The sequence below is a fragment of the Conger conger genome, chromosome 18 (genome assembly GCF_963514075.1).
Source record: "Conger conger chromosome 18, fConCon1.1, whole genome shotgun sequence".
NCBI classification, from domain to species: domain Eukaryota; kingdom Metazoa; phylum Chordata; class Actinopteri; order Anguilliformes; family Congridae; genus Conger; species Conger conger.
In genome coordinates, this window is record NC_083777.1 from 11748218 (window position 1) to 11771807 (window position 23590).

The 23590-nt window shown below is 50.9% G+C and overlaps 1 protein-coding gene across 2 annotated transcripts in view; it reads right to left on the reverse strand.

Annotated features, from left to right (window-relative positions):
- Positions 1 to 555: 555 nt before the first annotated feature.
- Positions 556 to 23590, reverse strand: part of smap1 (small ArfGAP 1) — a 72587-nt gene continuing 49552 nt past the window's right edge. For both annotated transcript variants that reach the window (XM_061228012.1, XM_061228011.1), the window contains 5 exons: positions 15543 to 15627; positions 12538 to 12668; positions 5533 to 5722; positions 3289 to 3599; positions 556 to 1131 (listed from right to left, as the gene is read on the reverse strand). In XM_061228012.1, coding sequence (XP_061083996.1) covers positions 997 to 1131; positions 3289 to 3599; positions 5533 to 5722; positions 12538 to 12668; positions 15543 to 15627 — 852 coding nt within the window. In that variant the 3' untranslated portion in view covers positions 556 to 996. The remainder of the gene's footprint in view (positions 1132 to 3288; positions 3600 to 5532; positions 5723 to 12537; positions 12669 to 15542; positions 15628 to 23590) is intronic.

Here is a 23590-nt window from a genome sequence, read left to right on the forward strand (position 1 = left end):
AGGCACCAGAAAATGTAAACACAAGATGGACATAAACCTGGAGGACCAGGTCGCAGCTAGTTTTCCGTTATTGCAAGGCAGAGAGACCCTGTCCATGTTGATTGAAATTCTGCCACAACATTCAACTAAGTGTTCATTTACCCACTTTGTTCGATTCTACCCCCCCCCCACTCAGTATCCTATTTGTACCCTCGAGACCCCCACCCCCATATAATCCTGTCTGACATACCCTTGACCCCCCACCCCAATATAATCCTATTTGTACCCTTGAACCCCCCAGCTCACAGAATCCTATTTGCACCCCGTAACCCACCCCTCAGAATCCTATTTGCACCCTTGACCCCCCCCCATCCCCATATAATCCTATATTCACCCCTTGAACCCCCATCCCACAGCGCCCTATCCCTACCCCTTGACCCCCCCCCCCCCCCCGCCTCCCCCCCCTCCCAGACATCCGCAGCAGCCTCTCAGCCGGAGCACAATGATTGGTCGTCCAGGTTTATGTTCCTCTGCCTAACTGTGCTTCTCTGCAGCGCACACAATAAAACACCACAGTAAGATGGAGGGTTTATTTCAACCGAACAGATGAGGGGTGAAATGAGAGGCGGTGTTCACGCGACGGCGGATATCTCTATTCATGGGAACATACAGCACATCTGGTCATACGCTACCGTCTAGGGGATCGCCGGGGGAGGGAGGGTTCACAAACATGATAGCCATATTTCTGCCATTTAAATACTATTACTCACTATTGATTTGGTACTGATATATTAGACGCTCGCGTAATTGGTCCAGCAGCTTGTTTCGCTGATATGTTTTTTTTAAAAGGAAATAAAGAAAAAGAAATGACAAAAGAAACACTCTTTTGCAAGTAAGACGGACGAAGCTGCCGGTCTGCAACTCCACACTGGTCACTGGACACACAGCAGGCGTCTCTCAGAGCGTTCCTGCCGGGACAGGAGGAGGTGTCAGTACGAGGGTAAGGTGGGGGCGTTCTCACTTCCACAGCTGTGTGCTGAGGGTCTGGCCTGAGGGGGGCGCCACCCAGCCCCCCACGCCGGGGCCCGGCTGCCCCAGACCCAGGGCTCCGCCCGCCCCGTTCACATTCAGCCCCGACATGTGCTGGTTCATCTGCAGAGACAGAGAGGCAGGACAGAGGGGTGAGAAGAGCACACACACACACACACACACAGTCACACACACACACACACACACAGTCACACACACACACACCCCCTCCACCACACACACACACACACACACCCTCAACCACACACACACACACACACACAGTCACACACACACACACCCTCCACCACACACACACACACACACACACACACACACACACCCTCCCTCAACCACACACACAGTCACACACACACACACACACACACACACACACACAGTCACACACACACACACACACACACACACACACAGTCACACACACACACACACACACACACACACACACAGTCACACACACACACACACACACACACACACACACACAGTCACACACACACACACACACACACACACACACACAGATACACAGAGACACACAGAGACACACACAGACACACAGAGACAGACACACACACAGACACACACAGACACACACAGACACACACAGACACACACAGACACACACACACACACACTCTGGCGGTTAGCGAGCTGTCCGCACATTCCCCACCATCCCCCTCCCCGCAGGCTCCGTGACGGTTAGCGGTGTTATAAATGCCCCGGAGCGGTCAGGTGGCAGGCTCCGCTATCGGGGCATCTGTGTCCAGGTGATTAATACCCAGCCCCTGCCACTTCCTCTTCCCCGCGACAGCGCACCCGCGCCGGCTCCATTAAACTCGGGACAAATATCTTCCAGCCCGGATGGCGGGGCGACGGCCGATAAGGCCGGGATAACTCTGATAAACGGACAGACAAGGGGACGCGGGCACTCTGTCAGGCACAATCGGCCCGGCTCTGCCTCCAGCATGACAAATCGCTCCCGTGTTTTAATTACCCGGGCTACCTCCTTACACCTGGTACACGCGAATCCGGGAGGGAGGAGAGAACAGCAGCGCGGCTCTTCTGGGACGCCGGGAGCGCTGTCAATCGGGCGCTATATTTACTCCTGCGAAACGGGCTCGTTAACGGCGGGGGGAAAGCCGGCTCCGCGCGGGAGGACCGGAGAGGGGGAGAGCGTGTTCCAGGCAGGACTCCGGGATAGGAGCCGGTGACAGTGACAAATGCGGAGCTCGGAGAGGCTGCCGTGCTCAAACGCTGTGACGAGGACTTTAATTAAAACAGCCAGACCCAAAGTGCGCTCAATCGATTCATGATATGCAATTAACCTCCTGGGCTCCGATATCGCCTACAATAACACAGGAGGGGCAGGACTGGGGGGAGCCACGCCCATGTGTACACACCCACCAGGGGTGTCTGAGAGCAGGGTCACTGGGCAAGTTGTGCCTGTGATATTACAGTCGCGTGTGTGATATTACAGTAGTGTATGATGTGTGATGTGGTCAGGCAGTCGTACCTGGCTGATGTTCCACTGTGATATTACAGTAGTGTACGTAGTATTACAGTAGTGTGTGTGATATTACAGAAGTGTATGGTACGATGTGGTCAGACACTTGTACCTGGCTGATGTTCCACTGCAGTATTACAGTAGTGTGTGTGATATTACAGTAGTGTATGTGGTATTACAGTTGTGTGTGTGATATTACAGTAGTGTACATAGTATTACAGTAGTGTATGTGATATTACAGTAGTGTACGCAGTATTACAGTAGTGTATGGTGTGTGATGTGGTCAGGCACTCGTACCTGGCTGATGTTCCACTGCAGTATTACAGTAGTGTGTGTGATATTACAGTAGTGTATGTGGTATTACAGTAGTGTACGCAGTATTTCAGTAGTGAATGTGGTATTACAGTAGTGTACGCAGTATTACAGTAGTGTATGGTGTGTGATGTGGTCAGGCACTCGTACCTGGCTGATGTTCCACTGCAGTATTACAGTAGTGTGTGTGATATTACAGTAGTGTATGTGGTATTACAGTAGTGTACGTAGTATTTCAGTAGTGAATGTGGTATTACAGTAGTGTACGCAGTATTACAGTAGTGTATGGTGTGTGATGTGGTCAGGCACTCATACCTGGCTGATGTTCCACTGCAGTATTACAGTAGTGTGTGTGATATTACAGTAGTGAATGTGGTATTACAGTAGTGTACGCAGTATTACAGTAGTGTATGATGTGTGATGTGGTCAGGCACTCATACCTGGCTGATGTTCCACTGTTGCTGCTGGCCCGGCTGCATGGCGTACATGTTCTGGGGGGGCACCACTCCGGGCGGGACGCCCCCCCCCTGCGCCCCCATCACCCCGCCGGGGGCCAGGCCCATCACCCCCGCCTGAGCGGCCCCCATGAAGCCGTTGGGCATGGTCATGCCCACCATCATGCTCTGCCCCATGGCCGGGCCGCTCTGCCCCAGCACCGTGCCCATCATGGTGGTGGGGGGCGCGAAGCCCTGGTACCCCTGCCCCGGCTGGGAGGGGAACTGCATCTGAGAGGGGCCCATGAACATGGCCGCTAGGGAGGAGAGAGGAGAGGAACATGACCGACCACCTTCAGACACAGAGCCAGGACTCACCGCTTCAGTGGGCCCCTCTCCCAACCTCTCAGACATTTATAATTACTCCAGTTCTGCTGGAAGTCCTTCTTTGTACTTACCTATGGGCAGTCCCACGGCAACAGACATTACAACTAGGGCTAGCACGATATGCGGAAAATCTGAGATATCCAATAACGTTCAATATTGCAATGACGATATGACTTGTGGTAAATAAACAAATATTTAAGTGTGCACAGTTCGGTCTTTCAGCTTTAGGTTTACTGCTAACATAGACCCCAGAGAATGAATAGCCTATGCCCAACAAATAAAAGTAAATAAATACATTACTTATATCCTAAATGCTTTTATTGAATAAATTGCACATGAACAGCCAATCAATTTAATAGAACATCAATTTAAATAAATACTATGCATCGCAGTTCAAGCAGATTTCTGCGATGTTTTTATCTTGCATGTTCATATCTTGATTTGTGTGTATTTGTGTGATGAGCTTCTATACCGCTACATAATAGACTGCTCCAGATGGTTATAGAAGCTAATATCAAATAACCCTGTCTCTCTTATGTAGCTGTATTGCACTTTACCATGCAGATATACTGCATTTATAATGTTGGCTTCCATGGAATTGCCTCTATCCTGGTTTCATTATTATTGCTAGCTTCATGTTTGCCAGGACTATTTTACTGATAATTTTTTTGTTTGTCTTTTCAGCAACCCCGCTCTTCAAAAGAAAGACTTCAAAGGTGTGAGTGAAAAGAATTAAAAAGGTAACAGGAATAGAAGCGAAAGTTGAGGAAAAGGTTAAGAACGCCGCCAACCTGGCGGAAGAAAATCTATAAGTGAGCACTTTCCCTTTTCCGTCTTTTTTCTGTACGGATTTAAGTGCAGAGTCCGCGGGTAGAGTCGGGCCCCGTCCAGCGGGACTGGAGTGCGGAGCCGTGGCGGGGGCTGAATTATTGATGCCTCCGTTAATGGAGGCTGCGCTTCTGAAGCCGCCCGTCACATCCACACTCCGCCCACTACCTAACGGGAAGGGGAGGGGCCTCCAAACCAGGGCGTTTATCAGCATTACACCTTCAGATCTGCCACACTATTCTAGTCCCATCCATCCATCCATCCATTATCTGAACCCGCTTATCCTGATCAGGGTCGCAGGGGGGCTGGAGCCTATCCCAGCATACATTGGGCGAAAGGCAGGAATACACCCTGGACAGGTCGCCAGTCTATCGCAGGGCACACACACCATTCACTCACACACTCATACCTACGGGCAATTTAGACTCTCCAATCAGCCTAACGTGCATGTCTTTGGACTGTGGGAGGAAACCGGAGTACCCAGAGGAAACCCACGCAGACACGGGGAGAACATGCAAACTCCGCACAGAGAGGCCCCGGCCGACGGGGATACGAACCCAGGACCTCCTTGCTGTGAGGTGGCAGTGCTACCCACTGCACCATCCGTGCTGCCCACTATTCTAGTCCATCTCAGGAAAATTAAAAGAGCCGAACATACAGACCAACCTGGCAAGCAGGTATCTGTGGATAAGTGATGCATTCTGGGATACAGGGGGTGTTTTCCACACATTTACATGGATCAGCATTACACCTTTAGATCTGCCACACTATTCTAGTCCATCTCAGGAAAATTAAAAGAGCCTAACGTACAGACCAACCTGGCAAGCAGGTATCTGTGGATAAGTGATGCATTCTGGGATACAGGGGGTGTTTTCCACACATTTACATGGATCAGCATTACACCTTTAGATCTGGTGCACTATTCTAGTACATCTCAGGAACATTAAAACAGCCTAACATAAGGACCAACCAGGCAAGCAGATATCTGTGGATAAGTGATGCATTGTGGGATGCTGGGTGAGTGGGGTGCAGTACCAGGGGCAGGCTGTGGGGGCAGGCTGCTGGTGCTGTAGAGGGACAGGATGGAGTCCTTGGAGAGGAGCTTCTTGGCTGAGTCTTCCGCCTTCCCGCTGCCGCTCTCGGTGAACAGGTCCAGGTCTCCCTGGGCGGGGGCCGAACTTCCTGCTCCCGCTGCAGGGGCCCCTGTGGCTTTACTGGAACTGGCCTGCGGAGGTAGGGGGCGGGGGGAGAGACAGAACAATTATTGTGACCTCCGCGTTCACCTTTCAAAACTTAACAACAACTGGTTTCTCCGTTTGAGCCCACCTGTATTGTCCCTTTTGAAACCAGGACGCAGCGGGACACTGGTAAATGGGACATGAAAAAAAGAAAAAAAAGAAAACAGGGGCGTACGGCAAGACGACACAGGTGTGACCTCATTCAGACTGCTGAAAAAAAAACCCCAATGATCAACCCTTTGCAGTGTAGGATTTTTGGAACGTTGTTTTGAACGTTCCAAGTCAGTGTTCTGGAACTCCATTGCACTCCATTACCAGTAGTGATTGTGACATCAGCATTAAAATGTTCAGTTATAAGCATCCATTTGTGATCTTCCACACCAACGGGTTAAGAAAACTGCACAGGCAATGACTGAGCGCCTACAGATCGAGCAGCAAGCCAGCAGATGAAGCGCGCTACAGCCGTCTGCTCTACACAACGCTGCGTTGACGTGGATGCAGTTTAATTGAGTCAGATATAGAAGACGGTCATAAAGCGCCGAGGAGCATCCTCCACTCGGCAGGGGAGTGGGGGGGGAGGGCGGGTAGGTGTCATCGCTCCAAACGAGGCGCCCACTTTACCGCAGCCTCCGCAGTTAACCTCATTACTGAGGGATGATGGGAAAGGAGCGGTCCTGGCGGAGGCGGGCTCCGGACCGTTCCGCGGAGCAGCGGATTGGGAGTCAGATAGCGCATGAATAATGCATGGAGCAGGCCCACTGCAGGCCAGGACTGTCTCTTAAAGATCTTTACCGCGCGGCTGACGGATAGTAGCTCTTCTGTGAGGACGGAGCAGGGCTAACAGAGCTCCAGATAAGCTCCGAGGCGTGCGGAGGCTACGCTAGCGCTAATTTAGAGCCCAGTCTCAAGGGCACGAGGCAGTAGGCCAAACTCAATCAGACACCAGACAAACAAACACATTCAAAATGGCCGCCGTAAATCTTCCGATAAAAGGTCGGCTCGCGACACGGCAGAACGGACAAACCGGGACATAAAAACGCGTACGCCATTTCAGGGTGGCTTTATTGTGACCATTAAAATTATGATGGTTATTTTATTGGGAGTGTTGAGCGTGTGTTGGCTTGCTTTTCCTGACTGTGAAGCGAAATTAAAATGAATAAAAGAAAAAAACAGGAACAAAAAAGAAAACCTTTTTATGTGCAAAAATAAACCAGGCTTTTTGTTCCCGGAGCTTTATTTTTGGCTGAAACAGCCGTGTGTGAACAGGGATAGAGGAGTGGCTGTTGATGGGCACACGCTGCCTCTCTGGCTGTCACTGTGATGACTGAGGGACGGGGGGGGGGGGGGGGGGGGGGGTGCATCGACCCTTCACAGTGGCACTCTTCCGAATCGGACGGCTGACGGGGGTCCGCGTGGCATCCCGAACCTGCAGGCTCTGGTTCCGCTGCGACGCGGCTCCGATTGGCAGCCGGCGGCTAGGAATGCTGGGGCATGCGCAGGCCGCAGCCAGGCCAGCGGAGCAAAGCGGGCTATCTGACAAGCCGAATAACGCTGCTGCTTTAACGTACAACCTCAGCTAACTAACGTAGCGCTGCTTTAACGTACAACTACAGCTAATGTAGCGCTGCTTTAACGTACAACCTCAGCTAACTAACGTAGCGCTGCTTTACCGTACAACCTCAGCTAACTAACGTAGTGCTGCTTTAAAGTACAACTACAGCTAACTAACATAGCGCTGCTTTAACGTACAACTACAGCCAACATAGAGCTGCTTTTACGTACAACTACAGCTAACTAACGTAGCGCTGCTTTAACGTACAACCTCAGCGAACTAACGGAGCACTGCTTTAACATACAACCTCAGCTAACAAACGTAGCGCTGATTTAACGTACAACCCCAGCTAACTAACGTAGCTCTGCTTAACCGTACACCAAAGTATCGTAGCTCTGCTTTACCGTACAACAAAGCAACATAGCTCTGCTTTACTGTCCAACAAAGTAACATAGCTCTACTTTACTGTACAACAAAGTAACGTAGCTGTGCTTTAGTGTACAGCTAACTAATGTAGCGCTGCTTTACTGTAAAGCCAAAGCATAACTCCCAGATAATAGCCAGTGGCTCAAACAATGTGACAATGTGTGGAGAAGATCCATCAAATGGAAGGGGTATGCAAACGAGGAGGCAGGAGGGGGAAAGCCAATCTGAATAAATAATTCATGGGGGAGGGGGCGGTACACACTGCCCCTACATCCAGTAACTCAGGGACAGAACAGTGCTGTGTGTTTGGGGAAATTCTCCCTTTCCACTGAGACGCACTGCTGACCGGTATTCCTGAGAGACCTGAGCACGCACACACAGCTGACTTGTATCCCAGAGAGACCTGAACACATCCACACCCACACACAGCTGACTCGTATACCATTGTGTGGCATCAATATTCCACCCTCACACATGCATGCACACACAGACATCACATGCATGGCGCAAACACACACCACAGAAACACCCACCACACATATGCACGCATACAGCTGACCCTGCACACACCACTGTGCTCCATCAATATTCCACCCTCACACACGCATGACACACACACCATGTGTGCGGCACACAAGCACACACACTCAAATGCAAGTCCAAATAACCCAAATTGAAAAGAAAGAAGATTCAATTGATTGCTAATTCTGACAAGAAACCATACACGGTCAGTCAGACTGCACAGTGCTGATTACACACCCACAGTGACCCCTGACCTTCCACACAGTGACCTCTCCTGTGCTGCATACGCAGTGTGCTATCTGTGTGCTGCAGAGAGCTGAGGCTACATCCCCAGGGGATCAGAGAAGCCCCCCCAGGCTGTCAGAAGCCCTTCCCCAACCTGCAGCAGGGCGAAATGAGCACTGTGTGAAGTGGCCTTCTCCACAACCACCCAACCCCCCAGACTCTGCCGCCCTCTCCTCCCCTGCTCTTCTAATGGAGCTGCAGATTATCTCCACGCCACAGGCAGCTCCGGGCTCACACGGCCGATTATTATTATGTGTGTGTTTGTGTGTGTGTGTGTGTGTGTGTGTGCGCGTGTGTGTTTCTGTGTGTGTGTGTGTGTGTGTGTGTGTGTGTGTGTGTGTGCGTGTGTATGTTTCTCTGAGCGTTTGTGTGTGGGGACGGTGGGGGCAAAGGCCACGCTCGTTGCGAACAAACCTCACGGAGCTCGAGCGCTTTCCAAGAAGAGGGCACGGAAGGTTCTGGAGACAGTAAATTAGAGCCGTTTCACAGATAAATTATGGTGGTTTGCCGATGCAGCGCTTTCCCGTTTACGCATGCCGAGGCTCTTTACGGTATCTTACGGATTCACACGCGGTCAGAAGAGCCAGCATCCCCCCCCTCTCGTCACATCTCTGCCGAACATCATTAGCGCGTTTAGCTGTCTGTTCAGAGCCTTATCTGCACCGCACCGCTCCCGGCTGCCTGGAGAGTGCTGGGACAGAGCAGCCTGTGAAATAAGCCAATCCTCAGGCAGAAGGGGCCCAACCTCCGCCAGTCAGGGGAGAAACGGATGGTGTCTGTGTGTGTGTGTGTCTGTGTGTGTGTCTGTGTGTCTGTGTGTGTGCGAAGACTAGTGCCTCTCCCTCATCACCCCTCAGGCAACAGAACGCACAGAGATGACCACTCACTGAGACGGCAGTAAGCTCACTCAGGACAGCTCTCGTTTCATAAGGACTTCCTTCCAATTTGAATACATCATGCAACTTCACCGCTGGGAGGAGGCACCTTTTAACAGGGATGCTGACCGCGAGGGCTGCGCTGATGAGCACAGTCACCCTTTATATCTACACAGGGAGAGGACAGGCTACGCGCGCGCTCTGAGAAATAAACACACACGTGGGTTTGAGACCGTTCTGCAGGCAAAGCATCAAGCACCATCGGCACATAACGCGGGATTCACGGCCGTATGCCCAGAACGGTGGGCCCTGGTGCGTGTTCGACAGAAAAAGGCCCTCAGTTAGGACAGCCAGTCTCCGACAGAGGACCTCTGAAGAGAGCCTCAATGAATCCGAAATGGCAGTTTGCATGTGAATTAAACTCCTACTTCAGGCTGGTAGAAATAATGACAGCAGGCAGAGAGTTCACTCTGAGTGGGGAAATGAAAGCATATCAATGGCAGACTACGCAGGTTAGATTTGAAAGCACTCCACCGTTTCATCATCTCTCCAAAGGGCTCAAACTCATTATTTCTGTTATCAAATATTGGTTCCGATGCTTCGGTTTGCCTGGTCGCCATTCGTTGGCATTTGCCGGCTTTAAAAAATCAGCTTTGTCTTTTCATCTGATTTTTCCATTGTGTTTCATTGGGGAATGTAGGGGTATGTTCCAGAAATTCATAATGGTGCGAATGACCTTTAGACCACTGGTTAGCATGCCAAAAATCATGAACCTGATTCATCAAAATAAATGTCCACTATCGTGGGGTATTCTCCACCCATAAATAAACTTCACGTATTTAATATCCAGGGCACACCCCCTTTCACAGGTTTCAGGACTGCCAAGAGGTTTATTTAAACCGCATTATAAAAGCTTTCAGAAAATGGTCCAGGACTGTAAATAAAACACAAAAGCCAGCTCTGACTGCACACACTGCCTATGCCCTTTTGAAAACCAGGCTCAGAAGTCTTTTCAGGTCTTGCTGGCAAATTCTTTCAAACGGCAAAAATATTTTGCGGAAGTTTCAATAATTCAGGCTGATGTAAAGAAAACGTACATCATGGCTCGCAATTAATATTTCAGCAATATTTTCCGTCTCCCTCTCTACAGTTTCCCCGGGGTTTTATTGTGCGGATGTGATTGAAAAGCGTAGGCCATAGGCCTACCAGCAGATTGTTGAGTCTGACTTACAGCTGAAAACTGAACGCAAGAGTCTATTGGCTGAAGGACAAACTCTGATTGGATAGGAGGGAGAGGAGGCCACACCCTGCTTTCCTGCCCACTCTCACAGCTCTGTTACAGCGGAGACTGAACTCCAGACCGTGTGAACACCATCTTTAATCTGGGTTCTGAAAAGGTGGAATTCAGGACCTGCCACCGGAGAAAAAACCTTGGCCTTCTGTGCACAACTTTAAGGGCTGGTTTCCCAGATGAGGATTAAGCAGTTCCTGACCAAAACATGTTTTTAATGGAGATCTTCATTGAATTTTTCTTTTAGTCTAAGACCAGGCTTAATCCCTGTCTGGGAAACCTGCCATAAAAGTTTCAAAGCGTGCAGGGTTTTACTCCAGAAACACACCCATTAGGGACTTATGACTCTTGTCAGATAAATGGCTGACTACACACCTGTCACTGGCTGACTACTTTTAGAGGTATATTCAAGGTTTGCCAATTCCTTTCGTGAAAATTATGGCATTGGAACAATATGTCCCCACTACTGCAAACACCCCTGTCTGGCTACTTTTCAGCCTCGGCTAGCTCGACTGGCTTCACCCTAACCCCCCCCACAATGTGTCTCCACTGCTGCGAACACGCCTGCCTGGCTACTTTGCTGCCATTACTGCCTACTTTTCTCCCCAGGCAGGCCACTTTTCTCCCCAGGCAGGCAACTTTTCTCCCGAGGCAGGCAACTTTTCTCCCCAGGCAGGCAACTTTTCTCCCCAGGCAGGCTACTTTTCACCCCATGTAGGCAACTTTTCTCCCCAGGCAGGCAACTTTTCTCCCCAGGTAGGATCCCCCTGCTGACTATAACCTTCACAGAGCTTCACCCGTCCCAGAGATGGGGAAAAGCCTGCCTCTCCCTATCAATAAAACACCCACTGCGGAGCAAAGTGCTTCTGCTCGCTGCGAACCACAATCCCAGCCCAGCTCCTCACAGGCGAGCCAGAGGCTCCTCCAGCCCAAACTCCCCTGTGGGACGGTGTGAGGGACACCCGCTCTTCACAGCCTCTTTCCCCCCGGACAGCCTGGGAAAAGGCCGGAGCAGCCGTGTCAGGGGGAACGTGTCCCCTCGGGGCGTCTCTGGAGAGGAAGAGTCTGAAGCCGGTTGGGAGAGCCACGGGGAGCGCCTGGTGCAGGCCTCAGAGGCTAACGCTAACACTCCTGCATTATGCGCTCACATTCTCCAATCTCACACACCCCACAAATCAATCCTGCCAGCGGAGACCAGACAGGTAAATATAATCTCTCCACTCGCAGAGAGGAAATTAAACAAGAGCACTACCTCTCCTCTCTACTCTCTCTCTCTTTCGGGCAGTGTGTGCACATATTTGTTAGGGTCAGGGTTGTACCTGAGAGAGGTGTGTGTTTGAGGGGGTTAGGGTTGTACCTGAGAGAGGTGTGTGTTTGAGGGGGTTAGGGTTGTACCTGAGAGAGGTGTGTGTTGGAGGGGGTTAGGGTTGTACCTGAGAGAGGTGTGTGTTGGAGGGGGTTAGAGTTGTACCTGAGAGAGGTGTGTGTTTGAGGGGGTTAGGGTTGAACCTGAGAGAGGTGTGTGTTTGAGGGGGTTAGGGTTGTACCTGAGAGAGGTGTGTGTTGGAGGGGGTTAGGGTTGTACCTGAGAGAGGTGTGTGTTGGAGGGGGTTAGAGTTGTACCTGAGAGAGGTGTGTGTTGGAGGGGGTTAGGGTTGTACCTGAGAGAGGTGTGTGTTGGAGGGGGTTAGGGTTGTACCTGAGAGAGGTGTGTGTTGGAGGGGGTTACGGTTGTACCTGAGAGAGGTGTGTGTTGGAGGGGGTTAGGGTTGTACCTGAGAGAGGTGTGTGTTGGAGGGGGTTAGGGTTGTACCTGAGAGAGGTGTGTGTTGGGGGGGGTTAGGGTTGTACCTGAGAGAACTGTGTGTTGGAGGGGGGGAGGGGGTTGGACACCATGGGGCCGAAAATGTCCAGGTCATCGCTGAGAGTGGCGGAGGCAGCAGAGCCACTCCCACCGTGGGCAGCGGCAGCCGCAGGGGCATCTGGGAGAGAGAGAATAAGAGAAAGAGAGGAGAGAGAAAAGGACGACAAATTCAGCAGGGTCTCCTTCAAAGACCAAAAAAAATCTCATTTGGCCACAGTTGCTAAGGACTAGACATTTTTTTAAAGAAGCTGACAGTTACATTAGCCGGGCTGCTCCACAGACAGAGTGGGAGAGAGAGGGAGGGAGGGAGGGGGCTGGAGGAGGAGGGGAGCAGAGAGACACGGGGGGGGGGTCAAGTGTTACGGGGCAAGCGAGAGTCATTGGGCTCATTCCAACCGCTTATTTTTCTCCTCATTTTTCTTTTTCTCGCTCTGTTTTCTACTCCCAGCTCCACCCATCTTGAGATTAAATAAAAGCGGTAAGAAAAGAGGACAGAAAAAAAAAAAATAATAAGTGAAGATGAGGAAATTGAAAAGACGTGAATTAGGCAACTGGGATGTCCTTGTCATGTCAGTTACAGACTTTGCAGATGTGTGGCAGATGGGAGAAGTGGACGTAGAGATGCATGTACTCTGAGAAGGGCCGCTCGGCCGTACAGCTGAGGAAACACCACGAGGAGAATCATGCACACTGTCCCTCCCTCCCACTCTCCCTCCCTCCCTCCCGCCCGCTCCCTCTCTCTGTGGAAAACGAGTGAAATGCATCAAAAAGCTGTGCAGGATCTAGGTGCTGCAGTTAATCTTCACACTGCCCCCCCCCCCCCCCCCGCTACAGGATGCTGGAGCTAATTACGCAACGGGAGAAAGAAAAGACCTGAGGTGATGGGGAAGGAGCAGAGGAAGAGTGTGATTGGGACAGAGCAGAGGAAGAGTGTGATGGAGAGAACGATCAGAGGAAGAGTGTGATGGAGAGAACGATCAGAGGAAGAGTGTGATTGGGAAAGAGCAGAGGAAGAGTGTGATTGGGAAAGAGCAGAGGAAGAGTGTGATTGGGACAGAGCAGAGGAAGAGTGTGATTGGGACAGAGCAGAGGAAGAGTGTGATGGAGAGAAAGATCAGAGGAAGAGTGTGATGGAGGAATGTGATGGCGTGGTCTGGGCAGGACAGAGGAAGCTCAGCCTGATCACACACCACTGTGCCTTTAATTACCATTAAACATTGAAGAAGAGAACACTCCTGAAGAGAAAAAGCCCACTCCTTTATTTAAGTGCACCCACTCCACCGTGGCTTCATCAGTGCTGAATGGAGAGCAGCAGATACGAGGAGGGAGGGGGAGAGAGAGAAAGACAGAGAACCAGCGACAGAGCGAGAGAGAGAACCAGGGAGAGAGAGCGTGTGAGTGAGAGAGAGCGTGTGTGAGAGAGTGAGAGAGAGTGTGAGAGAGAGAGTGTGAGAGAGAGAGTGTGAGAGAGAGAGTGTGAGAGAGAGAGAGTGTGAGAGAGAGAGTGTGTGTGAGAGAGAGCGTGTGTGGGAGAGCGTGAGAGAGAGAGAGAGAGAGAGAGAGTGTGTGAGAGAGAGCGTGAGAGAGAGCGTGAGAGAAACATTTAGGAGAGAATCTTGAATCAGTGAGTGAGAGAGCGAGAGAGAGAGCTGGTGAGAGAGAGCAAATGAGAGAGCGAGTGAGAGAGAAAGAGTGAGAGAGAGCGAGGTAGACTCCATTAACAACCCCCATTAAAACGGCCCTCCAACAGTGCCCCTGGTAACTATGGCGATGTGGCGGCAGCGGGAAAAGGCCATTTCATCTGTATTTACCGCGGGACGGCTGCTCTGAAGGCGGCCTCACTCAGAGTGCAGAAACGCATCAGACGCGGGGCTTAGCCTGAGTCCCATCACTCCCTCAGCCCCACACCCGCCTGGTACCCCCCCCCCCCATCAGCGCCCCCCATAACCGCCCGCATCCCTGCCCAGCCCAGGAGATAAACCATCCAAACAACACTCTCGCCTCCCGCAAACCCCCACCGCTCTACACACTGGCGCCATCGAGAAAAGATAAAAACACGCCAAAGAACATACCCAGAGGCCTAAAATAATAATAATTACATTTAAAAAAAACATTAAAAAATGTGTCATTTTGGGATAAATAATGGGCCACTGCTCTGCTCTACCTGCGGTGACCGGAGCCCGGCAGATGGACGTGGTAGTGACGCTCTGGCTGAGGGGCGCACTGTCTCCCTCTCTCCAGAACGGGGCCACTACGCAGCTGTGGGATTGTGGGTGGTGGGGGACCAGGAAAGGTGCTTTTATAACACTGCGCTAACCGCTGCGAATGAGTTCTGTCTGATACGGCTGATCTGGGAGGCCCGCGTGACCGCACTCAGATACCCACAATTCCCAGGGAGGGCCCCGGAGTGGCAAGAAGAAGCCAGCCGGCCAAGCCAAGCTCAGATTATTATTCAGTCTACAGAACGGACTGCGCCTTGAACAGTGCAAAGCCTGGTCTTGAAACCCCGTTTTCAAGTTCCACACAAGCGCATTGACTTCAGTGTTCAAGGGATTTAGTTTGCCTATATACATAATTTGCTTCTTTACCAAGTGAATCTTGCAATGGGCGACCATCACAGTTGACATAACCACACCCTATATGTTTTATACATGCAGGACTCTTAATTCCTTAACCTAGTCCAGGATGACCCCGAAGGTCACAGGCCATGTCCTGTGTGTTCTGTGCTGTGCGCTGTGTCCTGTGTCCTGTGCCCTGTGTCCTGTGTGTTCTGTGCTGTGCGCTGTGTCCTGCGCGCTGTGACCTGTGTCCTGTGCCCTGTGTCCTGTGCGCTGTGACCTGTGTGCTGTGCACTGTGCCCTGTGCCCTGGGCACTGTTTCCTGTGTGCTGGGCACTGTGTCCTGTGTGCTGGTTCTGCCGATTAAAATGAAGTACTAAAGCCTTAATGCCATGATCGATGGCACGATCGGCAATCCATTACTCGGGACTTACCCAGGCCTAACAAGTCGATGGCTGGCTCTGCGTGTTTCATGGGGCTGGGCCGGGGCTCTGGCTGGGGCTCGTCCCGTTTCTGGGGCTGAAAGACAAAGAGAACACAGTCTGACTGCTGGCTCGGGTACCACAGAGCAGGTTGAGCTAACGCATACAGAACTACAGGCACTGCCACTCTCCATTCTCTTTCAGAGGTATCCAACCTGGCCAAGCCACTCAAACCAGCCCACCACAAAATGGAGCCAAACCCGCACACCCAACATCTCTCCAGCAACATGAACTTAGCCTGGACCAAGTCTTTACCTCACCCTTAAAAGGATGTTTCACGTGGGTATATCACAAGTTACCTTCTGGAGATTACCACATTGTATTTGCATAACACGAATACTAGCAACATCAGCTATTCCCGCTGACCGCTAGCGTCATCGCTGTTAGTCCCGGCCAATGAAACTTCACCTGCAACTCTCTCCAGCCTATTGAACCGTACGTCTTGGGTTCAGCTTTTTAAAGTCTTTTTGATTCTACGTCGGCGGAGAAAAGTCAGTCTCCCAGGCGAGAGACAGAGCCTCAACCCAAACCGACTTCTCCAGATCGATAGACCTTCTACGGCAGTGTCAATCAAAGGGGGACGCAGGCCTGATACGCCCCGCGACGCCCACGCGGAGAGCGCAGGAAGGGCCGCATTTCCAGCACCGCCCGATCCTGTCTCCTGCCCCGTCTCTGCCTTCTTCAGTCTGCAGCCGCCTGCCAAGGCTGTCGTATCTGCATGAAAGAGCCCTACCCAGCACCTGCCTTATTAGCAGCATGAAAGGGCATAATAAAGATGATTTTGTCTGGATCTGTCAGACGGCCGACTGGAAACACCCAGACGGGAACGAGGGTGGGCGGGCGGGTAGAGAGGGGGAAGGATGGAGAAAAATCCACCCAAAAAATAAAAAATAAAAAATAAAAATCTAATACTGTAGACAATGCAGGATAAGAAAACCAAATTTCACGCAAGGACGTCTCCCGATTGTTAGCAGGGCTCAGGGAACTGGTCCAAAATATAAATGAAATATCAGTAGCTGCCCGCTAAAAGTGTGAACCGCGACCGGCTTCAAACCACAACCGCTCTATTAAAAAGGCACTCACATTTTCGCATGAATATATAAATAAAGAAATAAAAATAGGAGAATATCTCGGAGGCTTCCTTCCAGGCTGAAATTGGGTTCAGAGCCGCGCTGTGGCACGACGGCAGTGTTGGCAGGGCCTGACCGCTCATGTGACCACTGTGCAGAAGAACCAGCCAATTACGCAGCGGGGAGAACTCCACACAGCCTTCATCTCAGAGAGAAGAGAACACGCACTCAAAGACACAGAAAAAAATAACTACTTTTACTCCGTGAATCCACAGCCCCATTAGCTGAGACGCAGAGAGAGAGAGATGGACAGAGAGAGAGCGAGAGAGAAATCCAAGAGGTGGTACAATAATGGGGGTGAAGGTCAGTAGAGAAGTGTGGAGAGACGAAGGGGGAGCCACGGAGGGAGAGAACGAGAGAGAGGGAAGAGGAGGAGGCCGGGGGTGAGTTTAAAAAAAAAAAAAAAAGAGCACAGAAAAGAAAGCGCTTTTGCTCTTGTGCTCAGAAGGTGCGATTCTGGGGGAGAGCGTTTCTGAAGCAGAGGTGGTTGACACAAAGCCATCGTCTCCAGCTTCAGCCCCGCACTCAGCTCCCCAGCGCCATCGGGACCGCCGCTGATCTCGGTCACCTTTCAAAAGTCCCGTCTGCAAAGCAGAGCCCCGATCTCACACATCTCGTTTCTGCCTCGCGCAACGCCGCAAACTTTGAGCTCACATCCAGTTAATAACCTATTATTATTTTCCCCTTACAGATACTGTTGGCGGGTTTTAATCTAAACAACGGTTAAGGCTGTGCATATTGATCATGCCTTTAGACTGGGTAATGAGTCCTTGATGTATTCAAATGCGCTTAGACCGTGTTCGCCACTGCGCTCGGGCTAATTATCTCCTGTAAATGTGAAAATGAAACGCGTATGAAAATACGATCCAGATAAACAAAGATTTTATCGCGGGTGACCTTTCCGCGCGGGCCCGTTGTGCATAAAAGCTGGAACGCGTGAGGACACCGCGGCGTAAAACTGTCAGGGAGACGGAGGGCTTGTGGCTGGTCAGGGTGACGTGCCGCACTACCCGAAACGGCTTTAGCTGAACAGCCCGTGGTTACCGGAGAACTGCCTCTAAACTGAAGTGGCGGCAGACTTCTGCAACACAAAACACACTCAAATATGGACAGTCATTCCAGCAGCCACTTGGTTTTATAAAGGTAGTGAAATCGGTGTTGTCCGCCGCACCACTTTTTATTTGTTTGTTTTGTGTAATGCGACTGCATGCCAAGGCATTGAAACCAAATTAATTTAGCCACAATGGGCTAATAAACCGTCACATAACTTCTGCCTTTCTCCTCTTTAAAGCTGCACTAGGTAACATTTCCGTCCTGTTGACCTGCATCAGATAACACACGAATAGCACTGAGGCCATCTAAACCTTCCAACGGGCCTCCCTGCTGCAAAATCCAGCTATGCCAGCTTGACCAGCCTGACCAGCTTGAAAACTGAGCTGGTCATGAAGCTGGTCTCGCTGGGTAGGAGCTGATCAACCAGCTTGTGCTGGTTACTTGTCTGAGCTGGTGTCCGATCGACCAGCTACCAGCTATTTCAAAACATAGCTTGAGCTCGTCAAACCATGTCAAGCTGAGAGCTGGACTGAACTGGTCAACAGCTACCAGGTGTTTCAAAATCCTTTTCAGAAGAGCTTCATGGTGAAATCATTCAGTCAATACTGGCCTGCAGACACACAGATGCAGACACGAAACACAGTCCCATAGTAGCTCAGTGATGATTTTTCAGTTCAGGTCAGGTACGAGGCTGCACACGGAAGTAGACCCACAGACACAAGGTTTCCTCAGGAACACAGTTCTCATAGGGGCGAAGCCTGGAGCTGTAACAGCACACACTTCCACGGCCCACTTAAGCGCAAGCGAAAACGGACCCACGACCAAACGGATTAACATCAATCGGCCGTGGCGCCTCACTCATTTCACAGCTCCCTTTTCATCCGTCCTTGGTTTCCCGCGGAAGGGATGAACCCAGGAGAGCGTTTAGACGAGTGCAAGCACTACTCGCGCTGAATCAAACGGCGAACAAACCGAACGGGCTTTTTCACTTGGGAAGCGCCGCGAGGAACGATCGGTGACATCAATGCGGCGGACGCATTCCGTCAGGAGACGGTGAAGGCAAACGCGCGCTAACCGCCCCGCGCTAACCGCCCCGCGCTAACCGCCCTGCGGGTGTGGAGCCTTCTGTCCCACTGGACAAACACACACACACACACACACAAACACACACACACACACACACACACACACACAAACACAAACACAAACACACACACACACACACACACACAAACACAAACACACACCACACACATACCAGACACCACCAGACACACACCACAAACACACACCACAAACACACCTAAAGCGAGGGACGGCATCGACCCGCGCTTATCTCCCGAACGCAGAGGTGGAGAGGCGCGGTCACGGTGGATCCGGGGAGCGGCGGGGCGTGACGAGCCAGAGCAAGAGAGGGAGAGAGGGAGAGAGGGAGAGAGGGAGAGAGGGAGAGAAACGCGCGCGGCGGCGGGGAGCCTGTTCCAGCCGCTTCAGCCACACTCTCAACATCAAAGCCAGCTGTGCGGCTCGGGGGGTACGGCGATGGTACCCCGTAACCATCGCTCCCGCACGCACACTCCAACAGCGTCGCTAGGAGACCGGGCCTTAATGACCTCATCACCAAAATTATCCTTTAGAGAAAGATCCTACACGGAAACACTCAGAGCTTCTGAGAGAGGAGTCCGTACGGCCAGCGCAGAGCACTCATGGCCCAAATGTACATTAAGACTGAACGCAAGGGTACAATCTCGGTACGGCTCCAACAATGCGGAAATGTTACTTTCACGTACTTGTACGATATGAAGGGCCCGGACTCAATCCATGTCCTTATTTCTCGTCAAGTTAAGTGCCAATTTATTTTCCTTCACGGTTTGGTCAATTCAGCACTCCACAAATGTAACTGTGAAGATAATGTGACAAGAACAAAGGCATTATTTTTTACATAAAATTTAAGAACAGCTGCTGATTAAACAGGGATGATAATCTCCCAGGCCTGGGTTGCCAGGTTATCAACAGGGAGGAATTAGAAAAAAAACAGTGTGAGAGCACCCGCTAAGAAACAGTCCCGACTTTAGAACGGAAATCTTCACCATCTCGATTGTGTTGCGTACTGCCATGCACCAAATAAGACCGTTCGGCTGTGCTTCTTGGAAGCTCTTCACGGTTGATACATCTTTGTGCTTTTGCCAGGATGACTCTGAAGCAGAGCTAAAACAAAAACCTGCAGCCACACCGATCCGTCCTGCAGAGAAGATACGACTCGCTCGAACGAACAAACAAATCAACGGGCGAACGAACAACCGAACAAAGGCATCGGCCGATAGTTTGTGAGCTCAGATGGAGCTTGCTGAGTGGAAGGAATCAGGGAGGTAATCTACGGCCACACACAGCTCAGCTTCTCAGCTGACTCGACCTGTAAGGGCTTCTACCTCAGGACTCTGAGAAAAGAAAACACCAATTTGCTAAAAAACTCCCAACGCTTCAGTTCTGGTTTTCCCAGCGCTAAACACACCTGACAGTGTGGAGTCTGGGGGTGTCTTCTCCGCTGGAGGACAGCAGGTGTGTGTTTAGCATCACGGGACTGGAGTTTGAAGCTGCGAGTTCTATCACGCCCTAGAGGGTGCTGGGAAATCAGTCAGTCAGGAGCGCAGAGGAGACCTTCCAAGAACCGTCAGTCACGTGGAGGCCAGGTTCCCATTGGCTGAGGGCTGTGACCTCACAGTGCGACACTGAGGAGCAGTGTCAAGCCGGCAGCCATTTCCCACCCGCCACCAGGGATTCATTTCACAGCTTCTCCCACATCCAGCCCAATGGGTTTCATTTATTTATTAAAAATGTCCACTGAGACGTGGTGTGACCAGCTCTATACAGGGCTAAATAAAGTCTTGAGCCTGAATTCTGCTGAAAGCGTATTCGTGCAGAGCAGGAGACCAACATAGCAGCATGCGTAACACGAACTTTTTGACAGGCGCAGTAGAGAAGTCTACTTTTATTCACTTTCTTGTTATTTTTCAGACCCTTTTGCACACCGGGCCTCCTGCAATCGCAGGGAGGCCATTCATTTATTCAGTTTAAACAGCTCCAGACAAAGAAAGGTTGATCGATCAATTGTTATTTCACAGTCTATTTCCTGACTGCAGGCAGCTACTCTTTCATGGGAAGCTAGGGACGTCATTCCCATGTACAGCAATTGAAGCGGTTGACATGGAGGTCCTTGGACCGGGGCATTTTAAACCCTAACCTTGTGATAACAGGAGCACTCAGCGTCTCGCTGCGGGAGACCCACCCCTGCTCTATGTCTGCACACCGTCTGTCTGTCCATCCGATTAAATCTACTGAAACCATCTCGTCTCACCACATCAATCCGCAACGACATTGACCTCCAGGCAACAAACGCCAGCGTGGCTCGATTCCGACTGCTACCTGTACCCCTCTTTCTCTCTCCCCCTTTCCCTCCCTCCCTCCGGGCACGTATCCCTCTTTCTCCATCACTCTGAATAGCCCTCTCTCCCTGCCCCTCTCCGACCAAGCGTCTCATCAAAGCCATGATAAAGGCACACTCCAAAATCCAATAATGTAATAAAACAATAAACGGCTAACACGATGACAGTGAATGAACAGAACAAGACTGTTGAGCGATGTGAGGAAGCGTTCCCTAAAATGAATAGACGACATCAGTGTTCTGTGTTCTCCACGGCCCGGATCAGGGTGCCGTGTCCAGATGACTGATGGGTAATGTAGTGTCAGTCTCGGGCAGCGAGGTTAATGGCCGGCTCCCCGCTGCAGCACTGATGAAGCTCGTGAAGGATTAGCACACGGGCGATCAGAGCCCGAGACAGCGAGATACCGTGCGTCACGTCCCCGGCAACAGCTCCATCACCGGGGAGAGGGAGAGGGAGAGGGAGAGGGCGAGGAACCCCTGTCCGGGACGTTCCGGCTCGTAACGCCATGGCGGGACACACCGTGCCTTTTTCACACGGACAGGCCCTGGCCCTGTCAGCTCTGACAGCCGCTCTGACGCAGTACGCAAACCAAACCCGCGCCTGGCGCCGTAAAATGTTTTCCAGCTTATTATTGTCCACAGCCCATTAAAACGCATCCAATAAAAGCACAAACCCCGAGCACAATGCCCCGGCCGCTGCAGACATCTGAACGATGCGTGCGCAATGAAAGAGCATCCTGCGGCAGTATTATAGAGCATGGCATTATTCCCCAATAAATTACGCGGGGGCCCTTTATTCCCCTGTTACGAGTTAAAGCGCTGAAATACGGCCGCGCTTTATACGCCACAACTCATGTTTACACACAACCTAACAGGACCGGGCAGGATGACACACAGCCCGCACAAAACGCTCGGCAAACGCTGCGGCAACGTGGCGGCAACGTCACTCCCGGCCGAGGGAGATCCGCGTGTTCGAGGAGAGACATTAAAAGCAGGAGTAACGGAGAAGGCAATTTCAGACCCTACCGGGAGCTCCGAGTTATCGATCAAGACGCGAGATGGAATCAGAAGCGCCCGCAGCTAGAGACGGCAGAGAGGGATGTGGAGCGAAGGAGATAAAACCGGCGCGGGGTTTAACCAATCGCCTTCTCTCGCCATAGGGCTGGATCAATCTGGGGCCCAGCCTGGTTACCGCTGGGATAATTGCTTCTCGGAGGGGAGCCGGTGGGTAATTGGGGGCCGAGTAACAGGACACTGTGCTGCAGGAGACATGTCTCCCCTGCTGAAGATGAGAGGGTAAAAGACAGGGTTCCGTCTCAGGGTTGGCACTCGCCACAGACCGTGGCAGAGTCCCTGGCCAGCTGTTGGAGAGAAATACGGCTGCCATACATCACCCATGAGGGATCTGCATGTTGTCAGGGGGCCAGTTTACCTGCTGGCATTAACTCTTTGAAGAGTAGGCCTTGTCAAGATGTTTTCTAGAGTGTTCACAATTCTAGTGTTCTAGTTCTAGTGTGTCAGTGTTCTAGAACTCAATTTCTTTCAATTACCAGTCACAATTGTCACATCAGCATTAGAACGTTCAGTTAAGAACATTCTAATCGTACATTTGTGAACTCGGACCTCCAAGGGTGAAGGCAACAAAAGTAGTCTACAGGGAGTACACAACATGCATTTCATTCAAAATAATGTTTCTCCACTAGTTTGTGCAAGTGCCTAAGAGGAGTTATTTTTCTCCAAACATTTTTATCAACCTCCCACACATTTGAGTATGTGTGTAAAGAACAAAACGAAGAGGAATCAAGTGCTGCACTGAACTCTGATGCACGTTCACTTGCAGCCAAATTGCGGAGCAGTCCACAAAAGCCCACACAGCCCAAACGGTCCCATCATGCCACAGTCAGGAATCAGAAAGCTCAACACGAGTGAAATCTACAAGAACATGCTCGACTCCAGTCTTGGAAGTGAAAAATTGAAAAAGGACAAAACTCAATCAGCGAGGAAACAAATTGAAAAAGGGGACAATGTTGTAAGAGGCTTTCAATCTCCCTTTATGTCTCTAATACCAAGTTCACTCTCCCATTACATTGCGTTAGGTTAATTTAGCAGAGCGACAGTGTGAATTTTAATCTCATACTTAAAATCTTTTTCTTCTTTTTTTAAAAACTTTTTGCTAAATAAGACAAAAATATTGGCAATGGAATAAGACAATTTCACTGGTGAAGAAAACATTAAATCCTCAAACAAGGGCATTTTCTATTTGAGAGAAGAATGCTTGTTAAGGCGGTCACATTTCGCAATGGAGACGAACGAAATATAAAATCTAACACCACAAAAACACTGATGGAAATCAAGTGAAAAATCAAGAACCAGGG